This window comes from Amblyomma mixtum, chromosome 8 (genome assembly GCF_055824585.1).
Source record: "Amblyomma mixtum isolate Tamu chromosome 8, ASM5582458v1, whole genome shotgun sequence".
NCBI classification, from domain to species: domain Eukaryota; kingdom Metazoa; phylum Arthropoda; class Arachnida; order Ixodida; family Ixodidae; genus Amblyomma; species Amblyomma mixtum.
Genome location: NC_143019.1, coordinates 51,095,145 through 51,121,220, shown reverse-complemented (window position 1 = coordinate 51,121,220; position 26,076 = coordinate 51,095,145). Strand labels below are relative to the sequence as shown.

Sequence of the window (26,076 nt, the reverse complement as noted above, 5' to 3'; positions counted from 1 at the left end):
GTAGCAGAAGTAAGTTTTTACTAATAAGGGAGTAATTACTCATTGACATCCACCCAAGCGCAGCCATACGGCTACAAAGGAAAGCTATACAGCTTTCTCAGAAACTTCGTAATTAAAGAAAAATTCGTCCTGGTCCGGGGTTCGAACCCGGGACCCCCACTTCACCGGAGCAGTCGCTCTACCAACTCAGCTAACCAGGATGGCAAGCTTATGGTAGAGCGGGAGCGAATTGACCAGTAACATAAAATGGAAACAGTGTTGGTCAAATGTTTAGGGGAATCCCCCAAGGTGGAGTAGATTTGTAATAAGGGAGTAGTTACTCATTGACATCCACCCAAGTGCAGACATATGGCCACAAAGGAAAGCTATACAGCTTTCTCAGAAACTTCGTAGTTAAAGAAAAATTACAAATTATTACAAATCTACTCCACCTTGGGGGATTCCCCAAAACATTTAACTAAGTTTTTACAACTTCATTTCTCATGGAGCAAGGCTTGACAGAATTGTCAATTTTATTCACTTGCACTTTGTCCTTGCTTCCTGTTCAGTACATCTGTATTCCATTTGTATCCATTCCATCATTCACAGAGACAGAACTGTACCACTTTCAAGTCATAGCGAACTGCAATTTTTTTTTTTTTAGCAATTCAAGGAAGCAGTGCTTTTCAAAAGCTGTAGCCCAAGAAGCTGTAGCCCAAAGCCCAAGAAGCTGTACAAAACACGATACAGAGGCACAGCGATACAGCAGAATAAAGCAATCGGCACAAAACGCCAGCCAACTTGCCTGGAATTCCTCCAACTTGATACGCTTGGACTCGAGGTCTGGCTGCAGTTGCTGGAACGAGCGAACCTGTGGCTCGTGCTGGTTCAGCCAGTCCTGGCAACAGCGGAACTGTTCCTCGTACTCGTCCCATTTCACAAGGCCCACGTCCAGGGCCGACTTGACCTGCGTCGAACAACGGGCGTTCACAATTGGCGACCATTCAAAACTCAAGAGGGATCCCAATGCTGAATGCCCAGACTGACGTCCAGTGTAAGAACCTGAATTTGTAGCAAAATCAGCACACTGCAGTTTAAATCGCTGCAACCGCCAAAATCAATAAGTCATATATGTCTGTGACTCTAATTCCTGTAAACCATGTAAATAAAATCCAAGTCGGAATATAAATTAACAAAGTACGCTGTAGGGCCAGTTGATCAGACATTCTTAACAAAAACATAGCGTAAAGACGGGACGAAGAAAGACAAGGACAAGACCGTGCTACATCGTCCTGTCCTCGTCTTCAATTCAATTCTCTAATCTTTATGTCCGTTTATTTTTCCCATTCATTTTTTCCCATAATTTCTTTTAATGTATAATTCCATCTTTAATTCCTTGGAATACGTACCCAAAGCTAAATAATTAGCTTGGCAACAAAAGGTAATCCATTAGCTTGGCACCAATTTACCTTCCTTGGGCTCTCCTCACTGAACCCTGGCCAATCCCCCATCATGGGGATGTGCCATGCCACCAAGGCAACAACAACAACAACAACCTCGTCTTTCTTCGTCCCGTCTTTATGGTACGTTTTTGTTAAGAATGTCTGACCAACTGGCCCTACAGCGTACTTTGTTAAATTTCTGCAGCGTAAAGACGGGACACAGAAATACCTGTCCTCATCTTTCTTCGTCCTGTCTTTACGCTATGTTTTTGTTAAGGACAGGAATAGAAAGCAATTCACATTCTTACAGACTGAAACACATAGAAATAATGGCCTATGCACAAACAACGGGGCATTTCGCATGTGAGCAGTGCAAACAAAAAGAGAAAAGAATGCTGCTAGCACCAGCAGTGCCACTGCATGCCGCGCCATATTTTTTTTTTTTTCCTCTGTAAAAATGTTAAAGAATGCAATAGAAAAATGTAGTATACGGTGAGTGCATGCATACCTGTGCCATGCGTTCTTCGAATTCTTCGACAGCCTTCACGAGCTGCCCGGCCTCTTGGTCAACGTGCTGCTGTTCCACTTCGTCCTCCATGAAGCCCCGTGCTGTCTCTGCCAGGGCAAGCATCAGCTGCAGCCGCTTCTGGCCTTCCTCCTGTTCCGCTTCCAGTACCTGCCACGGTTGTGAGAAATATTAGTACAAGACTGTTGTTCACAAACGCCTCGAAGTTGTATTCAAAAGTACACAATAAGGACTGCAGTCGTTGCCACAGGTGTCAGAACAAGGGCAATTCGTTCTACGATGCAAGTAAAAGATAACTGCCAAAGTTGACTGGAAACTTCGATATGAACATAGATCATGGTTACTTCGATACCCCTTTTTTTAACCACCCAAAGAAGAAAGAACTTACTAATTTCATGATCGACAATTACTGTAACTAGAAATTTGACTTCTAATCACAGCAATTTTACTATAGGCAGGTCGTGGCAGTGGTTTTTTTATGCAGTTGCAGCTACTACATACATTTTCATATAGTGGTGTCTAAGAGAACATATGAATTTTAAGACAAGGTATAAAGAGGCTACTATTTTGCACTTCTGACTGAAAAAGCGTTCAAATATCATATTTATTATAACCTACAAAAGAAATTAGAAAGAAAAAAGGTCAGAATTCTTCCTTTCCTCATAAGTACCAACATGAGTAATTACTCATTACTCATGTAGTAATTACTCATGTACAATTACACTACAATTCTACTACACTACAATTCATGTAGTAATTACTAATTACACTACAATTCTACTACACTACATGTAGTAATTACTCATGTACAATTACTCATCATTACGTGAGTAATTACTCTCTTATTACAAGTACCAAAATAGTTGATGCAAATAAAGTTTTGTGTTCAGGAACTTTCGGCACATCAATCAGCTTTAATTCACACAGTTCTCATCTATCCACGTTGCTCGTGAATATCATAAAAAAGAAAAAAATTCAACAAAAGCGGTCAAACTCACCTTGAGGGTGCCATGCTTGCTCCTAAGCTCGTTGCGGTCACCCGATGGTTCAGCGCACTTATTCAGTTTCTCCTGAGCTTGTTCGAGCCAGGCGCTGAGGTTAGCACAGGCGTCCATGAACTCTTGCAGGTGGCCCATGACAGACTTCTGCTGCCGCAGATATTCCTGCACGTTCACCAAACAGGACAGTGAGCTATGACAGCTGACAGGACAACAGTCAATAAGCAAAATTAGCTGGCAGTTAACAGACTGACAGCCATAGAAAACACACATCGTCGGCTTGCAATAGAGTGTTGCAGAGAAACAGTGACTCACCTTGACAGAGCCAGCCAGGGTGCTGTACTTCCCTGAAATCTCGGGCTTGGGAGCTGCTGACGTCTGTTGGAGCTCCTGTGCCTTGACGGCGAGAGACTCGACCATGGGCTCAAATGACTCGACATCCTTTACAAGGCTCTGAATCGAGATAGAAAACAAAAGTGCAAGCGTAATTATGCATAAATACCTAAGCTTTGAAAGACTTAAGCAACCTATCGCACTTTCCATTAGGAATTGCCACAGCAAGCTTCAAGAGACACTGCAGTACATGTTCATCCCATAGATGCTTGGATCATCAGATGCTTAGATCATCAGGCTGCTGGGTGCAGATAAGGTATGATGAATCAGGGAACAGCAGAATAAGATACTGAAATTTTGCATTTAGTCTGCACAACAGTTTCTGAAGCTGAGAATCAAACTTATTTATTTATAACTGCTGATATAAAACTGTTATATCACAAATTACAGCGCACTGAGACTATATGCTTTTCAATAGAATAATGCACTGTGCCATAAGCATTGTCATCACCAGTAAATATTTTTGACTTCAGCCAAACTTCAAATTAACAATATTTGATTATAATATTCTCCATATAAAATAAAATGACCGCCTCACAAATAGCCGCAGAGCCAAACGCTTTCTCACTTTAATAAACATTATAATAGAATCGCCTCCCTAGAACTTCATTAAATCGCTACTTGACTAGCTGCATATACTGTCTACAAACAGCGTTGCGTGCAGTAACAATAAAAAAAAAGAAATAAAGTGTTGCTGCGGCGGTGGCTTCTACTAAGCCACTTCTAGCCTAAACAAAGTTATACGAGAAAGAGATGGAGATGACCTCGCAGGGATTTCGACAGATAAGCCAAGCCAAGCCTTACATTTGCCCTCCTCAGCCTGGCCTTGCGCTGTGTGACCGACTCCTTGACAGAGGCACTCTGGCGTTTCTTCTTGACCTCTTCCAGCTGGTTGTCGTGGTCTTCGATCCATTGGAGAAGGCGCTGCTCTGAGGAACTGTAGTCGGTCCATTGGAGGAGCGCTGTTTCCAGGGAGACCTAAACAAAAAAAAAAAAGAAAGCAGAGCCCAGTGAGGCATTCACACACCAGTAGGGTGGTCGAAGTCTTCTTCTATCGACCTCAACCTATAGTATGTATGTATGTAGGAAGGGCCGCCATGGTGGCTCAGTGGCAAGGGCTCTCGGCTGCTGAATCTGAGGACATGCGATACCGGCTGTACCGGCCGCGCTGTGATGGAGGTGAAATACAAAAAGTGCCCATGTACTGTGCGATGTCAGTGTGTGTTAAAGATCCCCAGATGATCGAAATTATTTTTGGAGCCCTCCACTACCGTGCCTCTTTTTCTCTCTTCTTTATTTCATTCTCTCCTTCATCCCTTCCCTCATGACATGGTTTTGGGTGCCCACCAACAAGTGAGATAGTTATTGCGTCATTCGTTTTCCTCAAAGCCTATTTTAATTTTCACTGTAGAAAGAAAAAGCCCAAAAAACTGAAGAAAACAGCTTTGAGACAAAACAGAAGTAAAATTTGCACAGTACAAAAACTACATGCCACTCCTGCATTCATCTGTTCTCCATGTCAAAGTATATCAGCTGAGTGTTTCTGTTTCAGCCCTTGGAATGACTGTAGGGAGTTATCCACGCATGAAATACTAACAAGTTTTTCACAGCACATGCACACCATTTAAGCGTGGGTCTTAAGAAAAAAATTTAAAGCTTTCTCATATCTTCTGTGCCATACCACTGGTGTGTCAGGATACTAAACATACAACAACAGCTCGCCTTGACCTGTACAGACCACTTTCAAGCTGAACCGATTTTATATTGTGCGTGATGAAAGCTCTGCTTTTAGTATCAGCAATTAACGCCAGCTGTGTAAACAGGTCATGTTATGTGAAAAACCGAGCAATTTCTGACCCACTTTTTGTACCTGGACAATTTTCCCTCACATAATACGCATGAACTTGATCGCAACACAAAATATATTGAAGTTACACATCGCATTTGAACATGAATACAAAAGCCACTTCTTACATATAGCAGTGGCAAGCATGTGGCTCTTCAATGCCAGATGATGCAATGGCATGGCAACCTTTCATCATAAGGAATGAAGCATCCAGGAAAAGCAAATACTAAATAATCATGCCACAAACAAGGAGTTGAGCACTTTGTCTGGTTAACCTTCCCGTGTTTTCTCTCTTCTCTCTCTTTCTTTCAAATCAAGAAGCATCCTCTAGATTCAAAGAGAGAAATCGTTTCCTGCCATGCTGTTTTGGGATGGCAGCCGAGGGGTGATAGGCCAGCCACTTGCCTTGGCATCGGAGAGCTTGAGCACGAGGCGATCCCACTGCTTCTGCAGCTCCTGCATCTCCTGGTTGAGCGGGGCCTTGCCAGAGGCATGGGTGCCCCGCAAGGTTTTCTCACCAGCCGTAAGAGCTGAGTGCAGTAGGGCATGGCCCTCGTCTTGCTTCCTCACCATTCCCTGCACAAAAGACAAGAGAACAAAATGCAGTTTAACAAAACATGGCAGTGAAAGTGAGCACCACAAACAGCAAATTATGAGAGTTCAGCAGAGACAACGTGAATAATGAATGGTAGCTTCCAAAACTGAAGCCCGACTGAGCTCTGACAAATTTGCCCGGCAGATCATATCGTGAAACAGGAAAAGCATTCAATGAATAATAGTTATATCAGTCGCAGCAGTGACTGGCAGGTTGGTTCAAAGCAACAGTTAAAGGTAGCTGATCCCAACTGCTGACTATATGTTTATGGACCACACTTATCGATGGTGTCACAGTGGAGCTCGTTCATTTGCTTTGCAACAGTAAGCTCATCCATGTAACAGCTTCCTTTCTGCCTACTTGTCAATCATGCCACCATCAACAATTACATCCCTGTAGCCTGCTTTAGGCCTAACTTAGGCCTAACATTTCAACACAACAACAGACACTGAATGGAACATGAAGTAACATTGAAGGGATGTTCAAATTATGTAACCCATGTTTTAACGTCCACTTGTATATGTGTAGGAGAGGACGCAGAAGAAAGAATGTGACAAGAGAATGTGTTCGGGGCTAAGCCACATTACCATCTGATCTATTTCAGTGGGTCATATGACCTGTCAGTCATGTGACTAATGACACTGGGTCACAAGGCTCTGAAAGAAAAAGACGGCACGCTTACATGAACCGTGGGGATTCCGTACGCATATGGAATGTCACACTGGTTGAAGAAGGTAGGGTCGAGAAATGGGGTGAAAGTGTGACGGGGTCACTTCATGAAGACGATGACCATGCACAAGATCTCACGGGGTGTTGCTATATGAAAGTTGATGTTGCAAAAGGAATAAACAACAAAGTGTTCCGTACATACCTGCACTTTGGCAAGCTGAGCCTCCACCTCACTCTTGCCAGCAGTTGGGCCAGAGCACTCGGCCAGGGAGGCAGCCATGCTGTCCATCCATTCGCGAGCAGCCACCGCAGCCGATCGGTACTGCTCGTGCTGATTGTACGTGTCACGTGCCCGGCCCAGCAAGTCCTGCAGGAACAATAAAAGCAACATCCTGAAGTGAGCAAACAGCAAACACCCTCACATTAGTGCTTCAGAAGTCCCAGCAGGGCATGAGATATTGCAATGCAATGACTTAGCTTTACCTGTCAAGTATTTTTACAATGCTTAGTAGATACGGCACTTTAGTCTGACGGTGTGTCATCACTATGAGCATGCAGGTAGGTACCCTGATCTGTAGTTACGACACAGTAGCGTAGCAAGATGACACAACCCCGTATCACAGGGTGCACAGCATGCTTTTCCTCATATCTTATTGCAATGCTGTGCGCTACCAAAGTGACCATCCCATCTACTCTATCAAGATTTGCTTACCTTCGCCAAGTTGAGAGTGACCTGGTACCGGGAGCTGACCAGGGTGAGCTGGTTGCGGATGTAGGTGTCCAGGTGCGATGTCAGCAAGCCTTGGGCGAGCAGCGTCACCCTGTCCAAAGTCTCATGACCCTTCTCAAGCTCTTCAACAAGACCCTGCACAGCCAACGATCCATCAACGTTGAAGAAAGTTGCCTAACACTCAATAAAGCTGCTGACCTTAGCAACGTGTGAATCATGCACCCTTACAACAGTAATCAACAACAGGCTCAAAAGCGCGTTTTCTTTCATGCAGATTTGCCAAAGGTGCGCCATGCAATATATTTTTATCCTTGAATGGAATACCATTCGATCACTTAAAAAGTAAAATAAAAGTGAAATAAAAGTGAAATTAGGCATGTTTCTTTTTCTTTTCTTTTTTTGCCACTAGACAGTGATTTCCTTACACACCCCCTAGGTAGGGTGTACACACCCTCTTGTTTTTCTAAAGGTACCACCTTAATTTGCAACATTTTTTTTTTACGTGGGGAAGTCTGTTTAGCAGCGCTAGAAGACGGCCATGTACACAAAGACACACATCGTCCATAGCTGGCTCGTGGTGCAAGAAACCAAGAAATAAATAATTAAAAATGACAGCCAATCCTCCTCTGCCCTTAAAATCTCCCCTCCTCCTGTACCCCCTTAAAAATTAAGAACCACAGCTAACTTCAATTCCTGGGAAAAATCCCTGCCACTGGGCAACTTAAGTGCAAGAACTAAGGCATAAGAACCAACCACAAACTTAGTTCTTACATGAGAGTATTAGCATTTAGGTAATGCCAACTGGATTACCGTATTTTCCGGTGTATAAGACGCGGTTTTTTTTTTCAAAAATCTTGCTGGTGCGTCCTATAAAAGGGTGCGTCTTATATGCGAATTTTCCGTTGTTTTTTTTTGCGAGTTCAGAAATTACTCGGGTTCATGTTCAAGCTTTTTTCACCGAAAAAATATTACTGCCAATAACGCGGTTGTAACATGGTTAATACTTCAATACGGAGACCGCCGTGCGCAACTTTTTTAGGTGAACTTTATCATGAAACGGCGGGGTTGACCACTTCCGGGATCTTAAACACGCGGCCGTTTCGGAGGCCCCAAGCAAAGGTAATGTGAAATGCCAAAAGATGGCGACAGTCGCGCTTCTCGCCATTGTCAAGACAAGCCAAGAGAAGCCGATATTTTTTTTTTAGTCAGCCTTTGCAAGTACGAAGTGCGAAGAGAATGCTTCAGACGTGTTACCTTTTCGATAGCGCATCCGAAGATGAAGACTTTGAAGGTTTTATGTAAAAATAAATTGTTATGAACATACAGAGAGTTCTTTCACTTTTTTTTTCTTTTGTGCTAAAACGTGGGCTGGTATGGCGTGAGTGTTGCCTTTTTCGATCACTTAGCGTTGCTTAAGAATTTCTCACACGTACGGTGCATTTTGTGATGGTCGCATAAGCATGTTTAATTAAGCCTCACTAGCCTAACTGGGTAAATTGGGGTGCGTCTTATATACCAATTTTTTCAATGACAGCCTGCATATATGGCGGGTGCGTCTTATACAAGGGTGCGTCTTGTACACCGGAAAATACGGTAAGTGAATCAATGCATTTAGACCACCTTTGATGCACTTCTATTAGCAGACAAATGTAGTTAACGCAAGCACATTCAGAGTCATTTTCTTGTCACTGTCCTACTCTGCAACCTGCCTCCCCAAAGCTCTACGAGGATTCTAACAAAATAAAATACCGGCGAATTTATTGAAATTTAAGCAAACAGCACTTAATGCCAGATGAAGTCCTGAGGTCCCTAGAGGTTAGTTAACTAGCAACATGTTTTTCAAATGCTTGTCATTCCCTTCTTAATCTACTTAGTTCACAGGTTGTACTCATAGCCGCTTTGTGAGTTCTTAATAAGTGCGTTAGAAGACACTGCTGTGTCACATTTACCTCGTATCCTTGTGAAACATATAAAAACAGCTTGTTAGACCCTAGATGAGCTCTCGCTTGTTAGACATCGTTTATTTCTGGCATAGAATCTCCAAGCAGTTTCCCTGCAACTCTCATCCGGTCGCACTGTCGTCACTCTCTACAGTCACAGTCGCATAGTCACAACCAACCACACCGACGACTCTCTCTCTGCCCATTGTCCGACATTCCGCACCTTCCCACACAGTTATCCCCCCCCCGCGCATCATGACTCCTTTCGACAGCCACTCCAAAACTCCCGTCCCAGAGTCCAGTAACCTGTACTGGGCCCTTACAAGGTCTACGCTAGAACAAATAGCAGCACCAACAAACTACCTTACAAACAACAAGACAGATGTTGTCACATGCTTTCAGGAACAGAGAAGTTGTTGCGACTTAATTTTTTTTTTTCTTCAATGCCCTACTAAAGACTTTGGCCCCAAGTTGCAGGTGTAATGAAATACCTGTGCTGTCTCGAATGCCTTCTTCTTCTCTTCCAGCGTGGGCCAGAGGAGCGTCCTCTGGTTTTTGATGTCATCCTCCATCAGCTGCAGCCACTCACTCATGTGCTCGTACTCCTCACGGAACTCCCGCAGCTGAGAGCAGGTGGTGCCTGCAGGGTGAGATGGAGAGATGCGCAGGAAATTTCAGAACCTCGGAGTGATTTCTTTTACAGAAGCGTGGATGACCAGACGTGTTATTGAAAGTTCATGCAACAGTGCTCTGTGTCACGTTCATTCTTTTCAAAATAGGCAGTGCTTTGTTTCCTCCATTTCACACACAGCAAAGAAAGAATACCATATTCTTTTTGTTTCCATCTGTCATCTCATACACTACAAGCCTTACAGGACTTACAGCCTTACAGGAACTATAATATGACTCAGGCAAAATGCTCTTAACTATTAAGCAGCAATAAAGCTGTTCAAGGCACAATTATTTTTCAGAACAACAGGTATTTTGTAGTCAATATTTAAAACCCAAGAACATGAGAAAACTTTGGTGAGGGTCTAATCAACCTTAACTTAAATGCAAAACCTACCTTTTGAAGGGACTGAATCAGGAAGACATGCAATCTCGAGCTCAGCACATAGAACACATAGCATACAAATGTATATAATCTCGTGTAAGGGCCACTACCTTGCATGGGCCTCATCCCCTGTTTTGGGCTAGGTAATTGTAAAAAAAACATACGGTTTTATGTTGTTGTTTTTTTCATTTTTGTATGGGCCACACCTTCAAAAGTCATACCCGAATTTAAAAAATAAAGCACGCCCCTTACATGAGTTTGTATGGCATATAGCATACACCTGCTCAATGTTGGCAAATGGCATGCAGTAAACGAACATTTTTGCGACGATAACATACTTTTATGGCATGCTTCAGTGAATGATAGTGGTGAACGATAAGTGGTGAATGATAGTGGTGAACACTAAAAGGACTAAATGAGCTTAAGGTCCTTAACAGCTCAGATGATAACTCACCCAGCTTTTCTTTTGTGGAAGAAATCTCATCAAAGAGACTTGTGAGGTCACCCTGAAGTGCCGAAACCTGGTTATCCAGAAGGGCAATGCCAGGCTCTGATGTGGAAGCTTTTGTTGTCTCAGCAGCAGCAGTTACTGCATCCAGCTTCAAGTTTCCTTCTGCGCGCTTTGCCAGAAGATCCTGTAAAAGCAGAACGACAACACAGTGTTTCCTTGTTTTTTCAGCGAAGTGGAACCAAACATGTTAAACTAAGATTCAAATGAAGAGAAAGCTTCTGAATGAGTCAGAAAGCAACAGTTTATTACCAGTAGAAAAGCAAAACTGAAAACAGAGCGATATACATTGACAAGCCAAATGAATGTCATGAGCACATCATAGGCAGAGACTGAGCCTCCAAGCCTCGCACAAAACACTGTTGGAAACTTCAAAACTCTGCTTATGATCACCCTAACATCCCAAACTAGATATTCCAAGCACCATATATAGTTGCTAAAAATTTGGTTCCTGCCTACAACTTTCGCACTTAACAAGAGAAAGGTCTAGGAAAGTTTGTGAACAAATATCTTGAGACAGTAATAGTGCACAAAAAAAAAAGGAAGGACATCAAGGTGCCTTATGTCCACTCCCAGTTTGATTGATTGGCTCAGTCAGTCTCATTTCACATCAGACTAAAACTGCAAAGCATTGTATAACTCTTCTGCGTTAACAGTGAATTTAGAAAGGCTCTCTACTAATTTTTGTTTCTTGCATATACCTGCATTCATAATTGTTCAATTATGCTTGTTCCTTTTCCTCCAGCATCATTTTTTTTTAATTGTTTATCTTTCTCAATATCTGTTCCTTTTATTTAATTAAATGTTTCGCAGCCGCTTACCTCCAACACGGAGATGCTCGACTCAAGGCTGAGCCGGTCACTCAGCGAGCGTGTGAAAGGCGGAACTTTCTCCCTCAACTGACGCAGCCAAGACACCAAGTCGTCGCAGGCATTCTTAAAGTCCAGATGACTCCTGTAGGCCTTCTCCGTGGTCTCAACAAGTTTCTGCAAAAAAACAAAACAAAAAATAAACAATAACAAATGGTCTTGGGAAACACACCAAGAGGGTTCGTGTCAACCCGAAAACGCTGATGATGGTGACATAGAGGATAGAAACCCTCTGTATCAAAAGTGTTATCTTATGGTAAAAGAAATGTCAAGAAGATGGCAAGGTTTTGAGCCTTGGAGGTAACGTTTACCTCAGCACGCTTGCAGGCCTCCTTGAACCGTTCAACGGCATCAAAGGCTGGCTGCGAGTGCTCATTGCCTGGGTGACTCTTGGCCAGTTCGGTTGCTCGCGACTTCAAGTTGTCGACTTGAGCTTGCTCTTGCAAAAGGCGTTGCTCCAGAACCTGCACTCAAGCAGAGCAATTGCATCATTCCCAATGGAAGCGAAATTAACTGGCATGCTGTAAGACGTAAAATGAATAGATTTTATTGCTTCACTGAAAGCTTTCACTGTGATCCATATGCAGCACATGTTATACAGCTGAACAGAATTACAAAATTTATGGGCCATATTAAAAATACAAGCACCAAAAAAAAAAAAGACCTTTCTTTCTGAGGTTAGTGCAAATCAGTGTTGACAAACCTTGCAGCGTTCAGCATGTGCCTTCTTTTCTGCCAGGGTCTCTTGCAACTTTCCAGCATCTTCCAAAGATGCTTCTATGCCCTCCACAGAAGCCAGAACCTGTGAATCAAAAACGAAAATCCGGAAGTGTACTTTATTATTGCAGAAATATCCTCTTCTGGAGAGGCAACGAAATCTCAGAGCACTGAACCCATTGTGACACCTCATTGAAATATGATTGCAAAAGTTTCACGAGGAAAATCTTCACAGTGTTGTTGATTTGGTATATCGAAGTCTAAGCCACAGCATGCTAATGAAAGTTGGAACTTATGAGAAATTACTTGTTGTGGAATGTGACACAACTCATCATGCTTTGATACAGACACCTCAGGTTATTGCTTGATCAGGTTACAAAAAAAAAAAAACCTCAGCCTACATCCGCGATGTGAAAAAAGAGAACCAATAGAAAGAAAGAAGCTATTCCTCCTTTCTGTCTCAATGGATAAGGTAGGTTTTTCAGTCAAATGGCGATTCCCGAACCGTGAACCATTCTTTACCTGCTTGGTGAGCGTGCTGAGCCCTCCCCACAGCTGGCGGGCATGGTCAAGGGTGGCTCGAAGGCCGGACAGCCTCTGCAGCAGGGCCAGTTTGGCTTCGGTCAGGCTCTGCAAGGCTCGGCTCAAAGGCCCATGTCCCACGGGCGCCGTCTCGCCCAGCACCGTCTGGCACTGCTCAGTGGCTGCCTGCACCAGTGCTACCAGGGCGTCCTTGCTGTGCGACACCTCCTGCGTGCACAAGGTACCGGAAAAGTGGTCAGAGGGAACCAAAGCAGAACACGATGGGTGCCGTAGCATATTTACCTTTTCTTTTGGAATTGAATTTTTCTTGATTAAGGTTACATACTACAGAAAGCTGACAGGCAGGGAAAGTTGGTAAGCTTGCATGACTGCTATAACAATACACAATGACAGGACTTAGAAAAAGGTGGCACGAGGCCCAGGGCTGAATGCTTCGTTTGTTTCACCACGGTGTCCCTTACTTCTTCCAATTAAGTCCTGCCATTTAGCGCTGTTTTACATGCGCTGTGCAGGGTGATACCGTGCATTCCAAAGACTACGGGCCAGTGCTCAGAGGTCTCATATAACTCTTCCTTTTGCCAGGCTTATGTCATTTTTTATGCAATTCTAAAATACAGAGTTTATGCCATGCCAATTAGACAAGCTTTTGTAACATCTTGTAACATCTTGTAAGTTCCTAACATCTAAGTAAACAGCAATATGCTTATATATGCTTTAGCTGGGTTGATACTAAGCAATGACTTTTTTACACTTCCCTATTAAAATATTTCTCCCAGAAGCTGAGTATTTGGACCACAATAAGTAACATGAGCAACAGACCTGGATGATAGCCAACTTGCTTTCCAGCTGGCTGAGTGAGCCATCCGTCAGCTCACACTGGTCGAGTTTCTCATTGGCCTGCTTGATCATCTGCTGAGCATCGGCCATCTGCTTGTCCAGGGTCTGGTGGTTGTTGACGTACTGGGTCCACTTGGTGACAGCCTCCTGCACAGAAAAGTGCAAAGCTGGTTAGGGTTACAAGGCTTCAAAGATGCGCCAAAGCAACTGGAGAAACAGAAGAAGTGAGTACCAGCACACATTTACAACCATAGAGTTTCTTACTATTACCTAGAGGGAAAGCTGGCAACCTGTCCGTGGGAGTTTGCACGGAGGCCCCTCGAGACCACTTCAGCCACCATGGGCGCTCAAAGCATCATGGGCCGGTGAGCTACCGACTGCAGAACTACAACTTTTGGCCAAAAAATAATGCAAAAATAAAGCTGTTCGATAACTACGAATGTCCTTACATTCAATATCCTGTCTGTAAATTGCAACAAACGAGCAGAAAAGACTTTAACTGCAAAGTGTGCCCAAAATATGAGATGGCTAGCTTTCCTATTGGCCAAGTAATGAACACTACAAAAACTAATATTTTGTAATTAACAGGTGCACTTTTAAAAGGAAATATGTTTTAAAAAAAATGTTGTTGTTTGGACACTTTAAAAGATTGGCATTTTGAAAAAGTGAAACCTTTTACTGGCGTCGTGTGTCGTTGGGTTTTCACTACTATGGCTTTTGCACACTGCGTTCGCGTGACAGTCGTCTGCGCACACACGAACAGCATTTTCGGAATGAAACATCTTAGTAGCGCCGCTCCGTGTTCCCAAAAAAATACGACTGTCCCGCACCAAGTAGCTCACCGTCCCATGATGCTTTGAGCGTCCATGGTGGCTGAAGTGCAGCGCCGCCAGCTTTCCCTCTAGGTAATAGTAAGAAACTTTATGTTTACAACAGACTGGCTTGACTCTTGAATTTCCCAGCTCATGCAATGGATTGCCACGAAAAAACAAAAAGCCGGAGCAAGAAAAAGAGGAGAAGGATCACTCACCCCAAGAGCAACCAGGAGCTGCTGGTACCGCAAAGCCAGGTCAGCCAGTCGACTGCTTCGGCGTGCACTATGGCCTCCGTGAAGCTGCTGAGCTCTCTCGGTCAGGGAGTCCACTTCAAGCTCCTTCGCTCGCAGCTCCCGCAGTGTATCCTGCAGACATTTCCTTGAGGTCACAAACTATTTCGCCACTACTGATTTTCAAGGCTTTTGTTGTTCTTCATAATTCACTTCTTCATTTCTTTTGATTCTTATCCAATGGGCAAAGCTAGTAAATGCTATTACACTAAAAAGAGATTAGACTTGGCACAATACACTCTTCAAGTAAGCTATGCACCAGCTAACCGAGAAATGTGGTCTACTCAAAAAGTCTAAAGGATGTGAAGGGCCATTTTTAACGTCCAGGCCTTTGAGGTCTTTGAGCCCTGCTCTGGAAAGCTGGCGGCGTACCTGCAGCTTTTCCAGGCGGCTTCTCTTGGCCTCGAGGGTGTCGCAGAGCAGCAGCCCCTGCAGCTCGGCATCCCGCTCGGACATCCACTGCTGCAGCTTCTCCACCTGGACGTGGTGCTCCTCCCACTTGCTGAGCAGCTGCTCCAGGGACTCACGTGACCGGGTCACCATGTCACTCACCACCTGAATTCATGGTGGGTCATGTTCACTTCCAGTGCAGAGGGTAACGATGAGGTGGAAGCATGTTTTGTTACAAATACAATGCCTATTTGCTTCTGACTTATTCTAAAGAGTAAGCAGAAAAAGTTGCTAAGGTTTAGCTTTGGTTAAACCTGGTAGGTTGCATAAGCATCCATAGCATTCCATTCGGGATCATCACCTGCTGTAGACGATTCGGTTTTGATAGAGGCGCACCGTCTAGCAGCGTCTTGAGCGCGCCGCTTAACAAGGCGCTGTTCGCGTTCTTCATCTGTCTCCGAAGCCCGTTGTCGGTTCCTGGCTTCGGCAAGCTGACGTAGCCTCCCTTTCTGTTTATCAGGCGGCATAACGACGGAGCCGGCAAGCGAGTGAAACGCATTTTATACCCCCCCCCCATTCTCCAGCCTCCTCTCCACACTCCGCAGCTGGCGAGAGCTCTCGCCGCGCCGCTGCACCGTCCTTCAAGGTCAAACGTGCCTCGCGGCCACCCCGACGCGAAGGGCTAAAACCGGTCGTAATATTGCTTTCGCAATCAAAAAAGTCTATCATGTGCGCAAGACAAACATATAGAATGATGTCATACAAAACTGCTGTAGTGTAAGCATATAATGTAATGATATTTTGAGACTTTAAAATATAAATAATATAAATTTGGCACCTCGCATCACATCTGATTCCGACAAAACTTTCAGCTTAGTTAAGATTAAGAACCCTTTGGATGGTACTGAAGAGTGTCTACCCTTGGCAGAGGTAACAAAACCCGGCCGTTTCGAAGGAGAGGAAACCGAAGAACAGGGTGCAAATGTGGCGCGTGGCGGAAATAAAACGCGTGGTAAAAATTAATATGTCATGAAGTAAGCATTTCTGCTTGCATTATACATAGAAGCCTTGCATTATACATAGAAGCAACATTTTTTCTTCACTTGTTATATAGAACAACTGCCTGATATTATATTTGGACACATATACATAATACAGGCTTTCATGGTATTTCTGGTATATATGAAAAACCTCAGTGATCTCAGCTGCCAGCTACTTTGTTTACTGCTGAGAATAAAAATTTTTAGCCTTGCATAAAGTAAGCTGCTTTCAGGAAAAGCCGAGAATACCCCGTATTCTTGTTTTTCTGATGTGAAACAAGCACAGCTTCATGACCACTTAGCAAATGCCCATATGGTCAAACAGGGCTTACTATGCTGAAGTAAAAATGAAAACAGTGCACACATTAGCATAAATAATGCATCTTCTTTTGTCGGAAGTAGGCAGGAAGGCAGAGAGAAAGCAAGAAGGTGCAGGATACTCACCTGCCACTGTTGCTTCAGGGCGTCCAGCTCTCCCACCACAACATTGTGGCCAGCAGGCAGAGTGCTCTGAAGCACAATGGGCAGCTGCTTCTCTGCTCGCTTCAGCTCCTCATCTTGGGTGCCAAAGCTGGCCTCAATAGCCTACAAGAATCAAGATGACACAAATACAGAGATTATTTTGACAGTAGATTCAGAAATGCTTCCATTCCTTTAATCATGACCAAGGAGACATCATATATGTGCCATCACACTGTAGCAAGCCACAGGTATTTTTACAAATGCACTGTGAATATACAAGAGAAAAGAAAGATGCAAAATTGCTGTTTAATGCAGCGTTGAAGATGCTTGTAGTCAAGATGCTTGTTGTCACAAGTATGTTCTCATGTCACAGTAAGTGAAGAGTGTTGTATTTAGCCAATCGAAATGCTTTCTTCATTCTTGTTGCCAAGAAGGAAAGAAGCATTCAAGCTGCTTCTGTTTTGAATTCAACTAGCATGATGCTTAAGATGTTTTGAGTTCTACCTTGCAATGCATTAGTGTTAGATAATAAGTTAAAAATTTACATATTAAAAAAAAAGCACTACTGCAGCGATGAAAAGAAGAGACGAACACAACCACCTTATCTCTTCGTCCCAGCTGTCCAACTGTTTTTAGAATGCCATCATTACCACCACCCCTTAGTCAAAACTTAAATTCTCAGTAATTTATAAACTGTCTTTAGTCAACAAGGGCATATGCAGCTCATCTAAATGAGACATATCTAGCAGTGTGTGAACGAAAAGTGAGGGTCACCTTGAGCCTTTCCAAATTGCTGTACAGGGCCAGTTGGTCCAGCCCAAGGTTGGACAGTGCTGCAGCCTGTTCCTGTGTGGTGCTCAGCCAGTCCCGGACATTGCCCAAGTGCTTGCTCAGTTGCTCATGCTGGGCGACTGCATCTTCCAAGAACTTCACTGCTTCCTACAAAGAAGAAACATGCACAGCAGATCATTAGCTAGCTGAATCAGGCATTACTACACCCACGACTGCTGCTTCAATGCACACCATGACAGGGGCATATTTGTGGATCACTTGGAGGTGGTATGGAAGGAGGGGTATGGATGGTATGATGGGACAGTCCCATCTGAACCATGTATATCTTCAACTTTTTTATCAAAAATAATCGGGGTTAGCATGGTTTTTCTGCCCCTTCCCAAGCCTCATTGTAAGTGGAGGCACATATTACACAACCAAAGGGTTGCAAGCACGGCACGTGTGATAGCTATACACAGGTAGAAGGAGCTACACTCCTAGATTACGAAATACTGGGAAGTACTGCTTGGTGCACGTAATGATTTGAGTCTTCTGTACAGCTATTGTAAGACATTAGTTCAAGCCTGATAGGCAATACTATTAGCAACAAATGAAGTGCGTACAAGACGACTGAATAACAAACAGCAAAATGAGAAGCTCTTAGCTGGGGGAACCTCAATTCCAGCGAAGTTAAATTTCATTCTGAAGGTGTGAAGACTGTCTCTCAGAGGTGTTAACCAACCTCACTTGTACTTCCTCTCCAGGAGATAATAGGTAGTGTATTTGTGTTAGCACTTCAGTCCTCTTGTTTGCGTGTCATTCGTTGCTGATAGTATAGTCGGGGACAAAAGTCTCCGGACCACGTGTTCCTCAAACGAAGCTTATGGCTCTACTATCAGACAGCGGCTGGAGACCGCACTTGTGGAGATGAAAGAACAAAAATTTAACTTTTACCTCCACAAGTGGGGTCTCCAGCCGCCGACTAATAGCAGAGCTATCGGCTTCGTTAGAGGAACACGTGGTCCGGAGACTTTTGTCCCTGACTGCACATTATCGATGGGCAAAAGCACAGAACATAAAAACTTTATTTAACACAACCAGTGCCTTGAACTCAGCAAAAATACTGCTACAAACGATGTTCAAGATACCAACAGCTTAGCATACCTCTCCTGCAGGTCCCCGGTATTGCCTTGAGCGAGATGATCATAATCACCCTCACAAAACAAGCAACACTTGACACGTTATCATCATCTGATAATGCTGAAATGGTCATGTTGTCATTACAGCTAAGTGTGTTGGAACCATGCCGGCAGACACGGCGTTTACCTGCAGCTTCTCTGTCTGCTCCTTGTGGCCCTTGACTACAGCTTCCAGCATCTCCTGTGACTCACTGTCACGATCAGTGATAGCTTCAGCCTTCGCCTGGATGTCTTCTATGGCTTGTTCACGCTCACCAAGCTCTGCAAGGAGTCCCTGTGAGCAAGCAGGTAAGAATAAACATGTTAGGCTAGTGTTCACCACATAACATAGTGCTTCGATATACACAGGCAAGTGAGATGCCATACAGGAGAATGCAGAAAGGGAACATTCAACTTCAGTGTTAGGGCCGCTTTTACAAGCTTCGTATGAAAGAAGTTGATTTGAAAGGTTTGTTTCTACTTTGTACACTGACGCAAGGCCTTCTAACCATAGCAGGACACTTGTTTTAAAAGGGACACAGTATCTTAATGCTATAACCAGGGACGGAAGCTACATAGTTGTTTATGTAGCATTGAGCTTAAGGGGGGACGAGGGTCTTAAAACTAACCTTTTTATTAGGGGCTAGAATCTCATGAAATTTTGCACACAGATGTGTTTTTCTCTTCTGATTTCAAAAATGTATTCATAATTAAGCTTGTGCTCTTAGATCAAAAGTTATCTTAAATTCTAGAGTGTAAGTATGTAATTTCTTACGCAGCTTTAATGAACTTTCTAGTAATTGCATTTTGTTGCTTTTAATTACATGAATTGATAGCCAGCAAATTTTCATACACGATGACATTCTCACTTTTCTTGTTTAGGCCACATATAAATAGCAATTTACAATTAGCTTAACGAGTTGCAGTGTAAAATACTGCAACCTTTTACTCTCAACATAGTATATCAGGATGACATGCCTTTGGAGAAAAACGAATGTCATCGGGTATGGGAACTGTCTGGCTATCAATTCATGCAAACATAAGCAACAAAATGTAATGAGAAAGTTCATTAAAGCTGCGTAAGAAATTACCTAATTACATTCTAGACTTTGTAAGATCTATGGCCACCAGCTCAATTATGATTACACATTTGGAATCAAGAGAAAAATACATCTGTGTGCAAAATTTCATGAGATTCTAGCCATAAATAAAAAAGTTAGTTTTAAGAACCTCGTCCCCCCTTAAAATATCAGTGACATTCCTATCATTCAATACTAGGGGAGCAAGCAAACAAGGGGGAGGGGAATGAGGGGCTCGCTATAAATATGTGAGAAGCCAACAGCCACAGAAACCAAGGGGCACCAAGGGGATTTTTAATTTTATTTATTTTGTGGTGTTGATCAATTTATAATATTACTGAATATGTTATCGCTTGAAGCTAATTGATTAGAAAAGCAGAAGAAAAAACAACCACATTCCACCGGTGGGATCCGAACCCACGACCTCCGAATTACGCGTCCGGTGCTCTACCGCTGCTACGTCCGCCGCTTAAGAACGTGGGTGGCGCTGGTGAACACTCCCAAGGTTAGGTTATTTGTAAACATAAATACCCCCGAAAGCAGCAGATTTGACAGCCGTCGCCGTAGCTCAGCGGTAGAGCACCGGACGCATTTTTCGGAGGTCGTGGGTTCGGATCCCACCAGCGGAATGTGGTTGTTTTTTCTTCTGCTTTTCTAATCAATTAGCTTCAAGCGATAACATATTCAGTAATATTATAAATTGATCAACACCACAAAATAAATAAATTAAAAATCTCCTGTGCCCCTTGGTTTCTGTGGCTGTTGGCTTCTCCAATACTGGGGGAGGCAAGAACAAGTGATAGAAAACTGGAAATAAAAATTATTTACTCTCTTTTTGGGAAAGCCAGTGAAGCTGAATCTCAAGCAGGATGGGGAGGGGGGGGGGGGGGGGGGGTTTCTGGCAATCTGATGCTGTAATAAAAATAAAATAGAACATGAGGCTCACTCGGCAGGTACGCAGGTGGGCCTTCTTCTCCTCGAGCGTGGTGCAGAGGCGCGACGCCCCCTCAGCCTTGGCGGCGAGGCCCTTGAGCCAGGCCTGGAGCCGCTGCAGGGCCTCGTGGTACTCGGACCAGAGGAACTGGGACGACTGGAGCACCCGCTCCAGATTCTGGGCCTTGTCGAAGGTGGCCTCGTAGGCAGACTGCAGCTGCTGCAGCAGCCCCTGGATGGCCTTCCAGCCCTCAGGAGAGCTGCCCACCTGCACCTGATCAGCCAGCTGCACCGTGGCGTTGACGAGGTTCAGGGCCTCACTCTTGCCCTGCAGCAGCTCCTGATCCACAGGGGTGGAAAGAAAAAGAGATGAGGAAGGATGAGCGACTGAATGACCAACTAATCATGTGGACAACTGACTGCAATGCCGACTGTTTCTCAACAAATTCAAGGACCAACTGATTTACTCAATGACAGAAAAGTGGTCGAAAAGAGGGAACAGCAGAGGCATTATGAGAGACTCCATGTCCATTTCACTGTCCCACAATTTTTAGTTTTGATGTAATTGTAAAACTTGTTTACACATTTAACTACAGTTAGCTGAAAAACAAACTGGCTGGATGAAGGATTTGATTGATTTCTCAACTCCCTGAAAAGACGACACAGTGACTCAGCAATCAAAAATGTGTTGCCTAAGCAATTGATCAAGTGGACAAAAGACTGATTTACTGCTTGGTTAACTGCAAGATTGACTCATCAGTTGAATTAAAGATTGATCAAAGTAACAATTCACTAATAAAAGTAATCACTGAATAAATAAAACTGATGGCCAATTTGTGCAATTAGGCCAAATGTGAATTAGATGCCACTTCGCTTTTCACTTTGGTTCCTGTGTTTGGATACGTTGCTCACAGATGGAAGTTGTTTGGACAGGAACAATGGGTTAACGCCCACATATGTGGAAGTGGCCATTCCCAACTTTACATTTGTATATCCCCAGGAGTCCTCATACCACTCCCGGCACAGTGGTGCAGCAGTTTAGCAATGTGCCACTGCCCTGCAATGACAGGTGCTGCCATCGGTGGGGCATGTGAGCCCCAGGTTGCTCATCCTGAGCAACCTCAAACAATCAATCATTAATTGGACTGCCACCTGCTACGGTGGTATACACCTGTCAGGTTGTCCCCAACAGGGTGGGCAGGTAGGCAGCCTACCACAAGACTGGGGACCACACAAACTGACAGACGATGGCTTTTCAGCTGAGTGGAAGCCTTAATGTTAGCGCACTAAAAAGTGACATACTAATTGACCCAAGTGATTGAAAATCAGTTGATCCCCGGCACTAGCTTGCTTTAATATGGGTTACAAACTGCCCTACGCAGCTTGCACTGGCGTTACCCACCTTCACCCTCGCAAGCTTGTGTGCAAGTCGCTCTTTGTTGCCACTTGGGAGAGCCTGGATCTCGACAAAGGTCTCCTGTGCCTGGGCCAGGGTCTTGGCACACTCAGCGTGCTTCTTCTCCAGCTGAGAGTGGTCCTGGACATGCTGCTCACATTTCTTCACCAATTCCTGAAAGCAGCGAGGGAGACCGTCAACTGTGCCACAAAGCAAGCAGACTGCATTTCCTCACATAAACATCCCCAGATTACTTAATGTGTAATGAGACTAGAACGACAGCACAGATTGGGTGCTGAAAAAGGATAAAACAAAAATGCGTGCAACAATGTTCCTCAGATGTCAAATCAGCTTTATATGACATGATGTAGCTAGGATTCATTATCCTGTATATGCACATAGTGTTACATTGCCGCCTTTCCCCTATCCTTTCTTCTATTGCTCCCCTGTTGCTCTCCCTCTCCCTGTCCTTTTATTCCCACTAGCCGCAGCTCAGGTGCTACTAGCAACATTAGTTCCTTCCATTTTTATTTTTAGTAATAATAAATAGCCACTAAACAACAACATAAAAACCCTCTCCTCATCTTGACTAGAAAAAGTTTTAGGGCCTAGAACAGCTAAATAAATTGCGGTTGATGAATACATTAAACTCAAGGGTGCACGAGTCTACCGGCTTACTTACCTGCTGTGAAAAGAGTTTGGCACAAGCACCTGAAGTCTTTAAAGCAGCAAAGAATGCCCATCATAGAAAACAATGCTCGCATGTGGCGAAAATGACAAGAAACAAGATGCAATGAAGCTTCAACATATATTAAATGAAAAGCATCCCGCACTAACTAAGCACTTCAGCTGGAAGAAAAGAATGAAGGTGAACAACTGCCAAGAAAAATTACGTGGGGCACAAAAGGAACTTACATGCGAGTAACGCAAAAGCTTTGCAATTCTATTCCAATTCTATTCCAGTTATATTCGAATTCCATCCCAATTCTGTTTCAATTATATTCTAATTCAATTCTAATTCTATTCTAATGCTAATACTATTCCTTTGCAGTTGGTGCATTTGTAAGTACAGTCAAGCCCACTTATAACAATATTCAAGTGCCATGGAAATACCATTGTTATAACCAGTAATTGTTATATAACAGGGTTGTGCCGAAAAAAAAAAGAAAAGATGAAAAACTTCAGAGCATTTATTGACAGTAAATACCCAGAGGGGTTTGATTGTTCTAATGACTATAAAAGCTCGTTAATTCGAACTTCACGGAACCGGAACAATGTTCACCGATGACCAAAGCACCGGCATCACTGCACCACCGGGAGCTTCGCACACCTCCATGTGACAGGAATCGTGCCGGCTTTCCATAAGTTATTCTTACGGGAAATTCAAGAAGCATGCAGAACTAAGGGTGCAGTGACAGCTGACAAGATAAAAACCACGCTGGCTGCACGTATGCGCACTGCACCGACTGATTGGGGGTAAGCATGGCGCGCATAGCCAATGCAGCAGCTCGCCTGACGCAATGACTCCTGCCCCTGGGAGACGTGAAATTTGTGAAGTGGGGACCGTGGGGAAGTTAGCGAACAGCGGAAGATGGGACAACGTATGCGCTGCCGGTGCCAGCCTTAGCTCAGAGTGTAAAAACAAAGAAAAACGCGCCTGCACATTTTTTTTCTGCGAGCAGCGCACCCCTCAGAAATACTGCTCCGCCAAGGCTCCCTATCATGCTCCCTACTTTCTTCTCTGCATGGACCTTTTACCCAGGGGAACGCATTCACAGATTCTTTTGCTTTCGTGGCATCGCTGTGCCGGCTTAGTCCATTGGTCGGCCCCACACGTGCGCACTTTTGTGTTGTAAGCATGGCTTTGCTGGTGTGGTTGTAGCATTTCATTGTTTTTTTTTTTCTATAATGGTTGACACTGAATTACCAGATTTAATTGTTATAACCAATAATGTGCCTTGACAGCATTGCTATAAGCAGTTTATTTTACCATAGAACACATGGTAAAGCTGATGGTGCCATGACTGGCCATTGTTATATCCAATATATTGTTATAACCAGTATTGTTATAAGTGGACTTGACTGTACTAGTACTGACTATCCCTGCCTAGCATTCGTATTTTCCTGCCTGTGATGACATCACACAGTTTCGACCAATCGCGAGTGTTGTGATGCTGCCACTTTTTGGGTGATGCCGAGTTTTCGTGTCGATGAGCCAACTAATGTTTTCACACAAATAATCCAAAGAGCTACCTTGCAGGTCTCCAACAGAGACTGGAATCGTGCAGTGAGCTGGCTGACTGCCATAGAAAGCCGCATTTCTCCACTGGACACCATCAGCTCCTGGGCCTTGTCCGAGAGGGAATCGAAGTCTCGTTCGGTGGCGTGTAGTTCGCTTAGCAGGCTCTGTGGGAACCAAAGAGTCATCAATCATTAGCCACAGAGAAGATCCACTACGACAGACAGCACCTTCAAAGTCCAACGTGAGCATGCAAGCAATGTAAGCTGCAGGCATAACACATGAGCAGGTAGGCTGTTCATGCAATATGTGTCAGGACTGTCTGAGTGGGCAATGGGGCATTAATTTTGCTTGCATTGGCACAAAGAATCAACTGACAGCCCCAGTTACAAACGAACAGCTGTCATTGTAATGCACTATAGACGAGAAAAGTAAATGACCCCCCCTCCCCCTTCAAGTTCTGAACCATACAGCACTGCATGAAGGCACCACCTGACAATGCTCGCATGCAGTGCGGCATGGTTCAAAACTCAAGAGAAAGGGGGTCAGTTATTTTTGTCCCCGATAGTACATTGATGAACGTTCGTATTATAACTTGCAGGGACCATCACTAATGAGTTGAATAACTAGTCTAATAATGCCTGTAAAGTTCCTCTAGCTGTGAGACAATTGCAGCAACAGCAGTGAAGGTACTAATCATGAGCAGTAATGCCAGTGACCATTACCATAAGTGCCAACATCAGTCTGGTTCTGTTATAGCATGTCAACACAGGCTATTTTAGTTCCAAATGATGGGCATCATAATATTGAAAAAGCTGTTGTAAAAGAAATGCCTTTTTCATTACAGCAGTTGACATCAAGAACTCAAAACAACTCGAATAATTAAAAAAAAGCTCAAACATACCCTTTGTGCACTCTGTGCCCTGTGGCTGCACGCTAACAAAACAACAGCCAGTAACAGCCCAAGATGGCTGCACCCACAGCCAAAGATGAATTGGTCACTACAGCTTTTATTTACAATTACTATAAATATTGCCGAGGATTTTGATGCTCGCAGGAGCACTGTCTACTCCTCACCACTTTGCATTAACCCCTTAACCGTTTTGGACGAGCTGTGCTCGTCCTTTCCAAGCCGTCCCCAAACCGTTTTGGACGACTGTAGCTCGTCCTCTCTGAATAGGTTCTTCTCTTCCTCTTTTCGGACGAGCAGCGCTCGTGTGTGGCTTAGATGACATTTTGCTCGACAGATGGCAGCACTGACCTGTTTATTTCGTTTTCTTCTACCGCATAAACGTTTTTTTTTCGTATGGCAACCTGGGTTTTAAAAATGGCACCCGGCGGAGGCGACGCGTGTATTCCTGGCCCGTCTTCACGGAAAAGACGCTCTTCTTCGTCGTAATCTTCTTCAGACGATGGTGACTGAGACACCGAAGTGTACATTGTTTCAGGGAGCGAGGACAACAGTGCTGATGTTGTGCTTATCAGTTCTTCCGATGAAGAAGTGGACAGCTCAGAAGTGAACTTTGCGAGCGCGCGTCAGTGCATGAAGGTCAACGACAGTAACATACCTACATGACCCCCTCGGTTTCCTTTTCTTGCAGTTCCCGGTAAGATGTTCATTATAAGCTTGCCTGATGACTTGCTTGAATATATTTATCGCTCATTACCAGCAGGAAGTTGGTTTTCCGTAATGTCAGAAATAATAAACTTGAATATGCTAATTTGACTTCGTGTTTGCTTCAGATATTTTTTAAAGATCGAATTCGTGCTTTTTATTGCAATAATATTCGAAATCAGGAATAAAAAAAATAAGCAGTTTTGTTAACAAATTCGTTGA

At 43.9% G+C, this 26,076-nt stretch overlaps 1 protein-coding gene across 12 annotated transcripts in view; it reads right to left on the bottom strand.

The window, feature by feature from the left end:
* LOC149332392 (uncharacterized) overlaps positions 1–26,076 on the bottom strand; it is a 372,379-nt gene that overhangs the window by 191,077 nt on the left and 155,226 nt on the right. For all 12 annotated transcript variants that reach the window (XM_089557313.1, XM_089557304.1, XM_089557316.1 and 9 more), the window contains 23 exons: positions 24,254–24,406; positions 22,007–22,174; positions 20,618–20,944; positions 18,741–18,887; positions 17,418–17,582; positions 16,626–16,766; positions 15,124–15,306; positions 14,677–14,826; positions 13,629–13,793; positions 12,789–13,016; positions 12,253–12,351; positions 11,861–12,013; positions 11,502–11,666; positions 10,627–10,807; positions 9,610–9,758; positions 7,161–7,313; positions 6,651–6,815; positions 5,590–5,760; positions 4,143–4,316; positions 3,261–3,398; positions 2,946–3,110; positions 1,930–2,097; positions 785–946 (listed from right to left, as the gene is read on the bottom strand). In XM_089557313.1, coding sequence (XP_089413439.1) covers positions 785–946; positions 1,930–2,097; positions 2,946–3,110; positions 3,261–3,398; positions 4,143–4,316; positions 5,590–5,760; positions 6,651–6,815; positions 7,161–7,313; positions 9,610–9,758; positions 10,627–10,807; positions 11,502–11,666; positions 11,861–12,013; positions 12,253–12,351; positions 12,789–13,016; positions 13,629–13,793; positions 14,677–14,826; positions 15,124–15,306; positions 16,626–16,766; positions 17,418–17,582; positions 18,741–18,887; positions 20,618–20,944; positions 22,007–22,174; positions 24,254–24,406 — 3,870 coding nt within the window. The remainder of the gene's footprint in view (positions 1–784; positions 947–1,929; positions 2,098–2,945; positions 3,111–3,260; positions 3,399–4,142; positions 4,317–5,589; positions 5,761–6,650; positions 6,816–7,160; positions 7,314–9,609; positions 9,759–10,626; positions 10,808–11,501; positions 11,667–11,860; positions 12,014–12,252; positions 12,352–12,788; positions 13,017–13,628; positions 13,794–14,676; positions 14,827–15,123; positions 15,307–16,625; positions 16,767–17,417; positions 17,583–18,740; positions 18,888–20,617; positions 20,945–22,006; positions 22,175–24,253; positions 24,407–26,076) is intronic.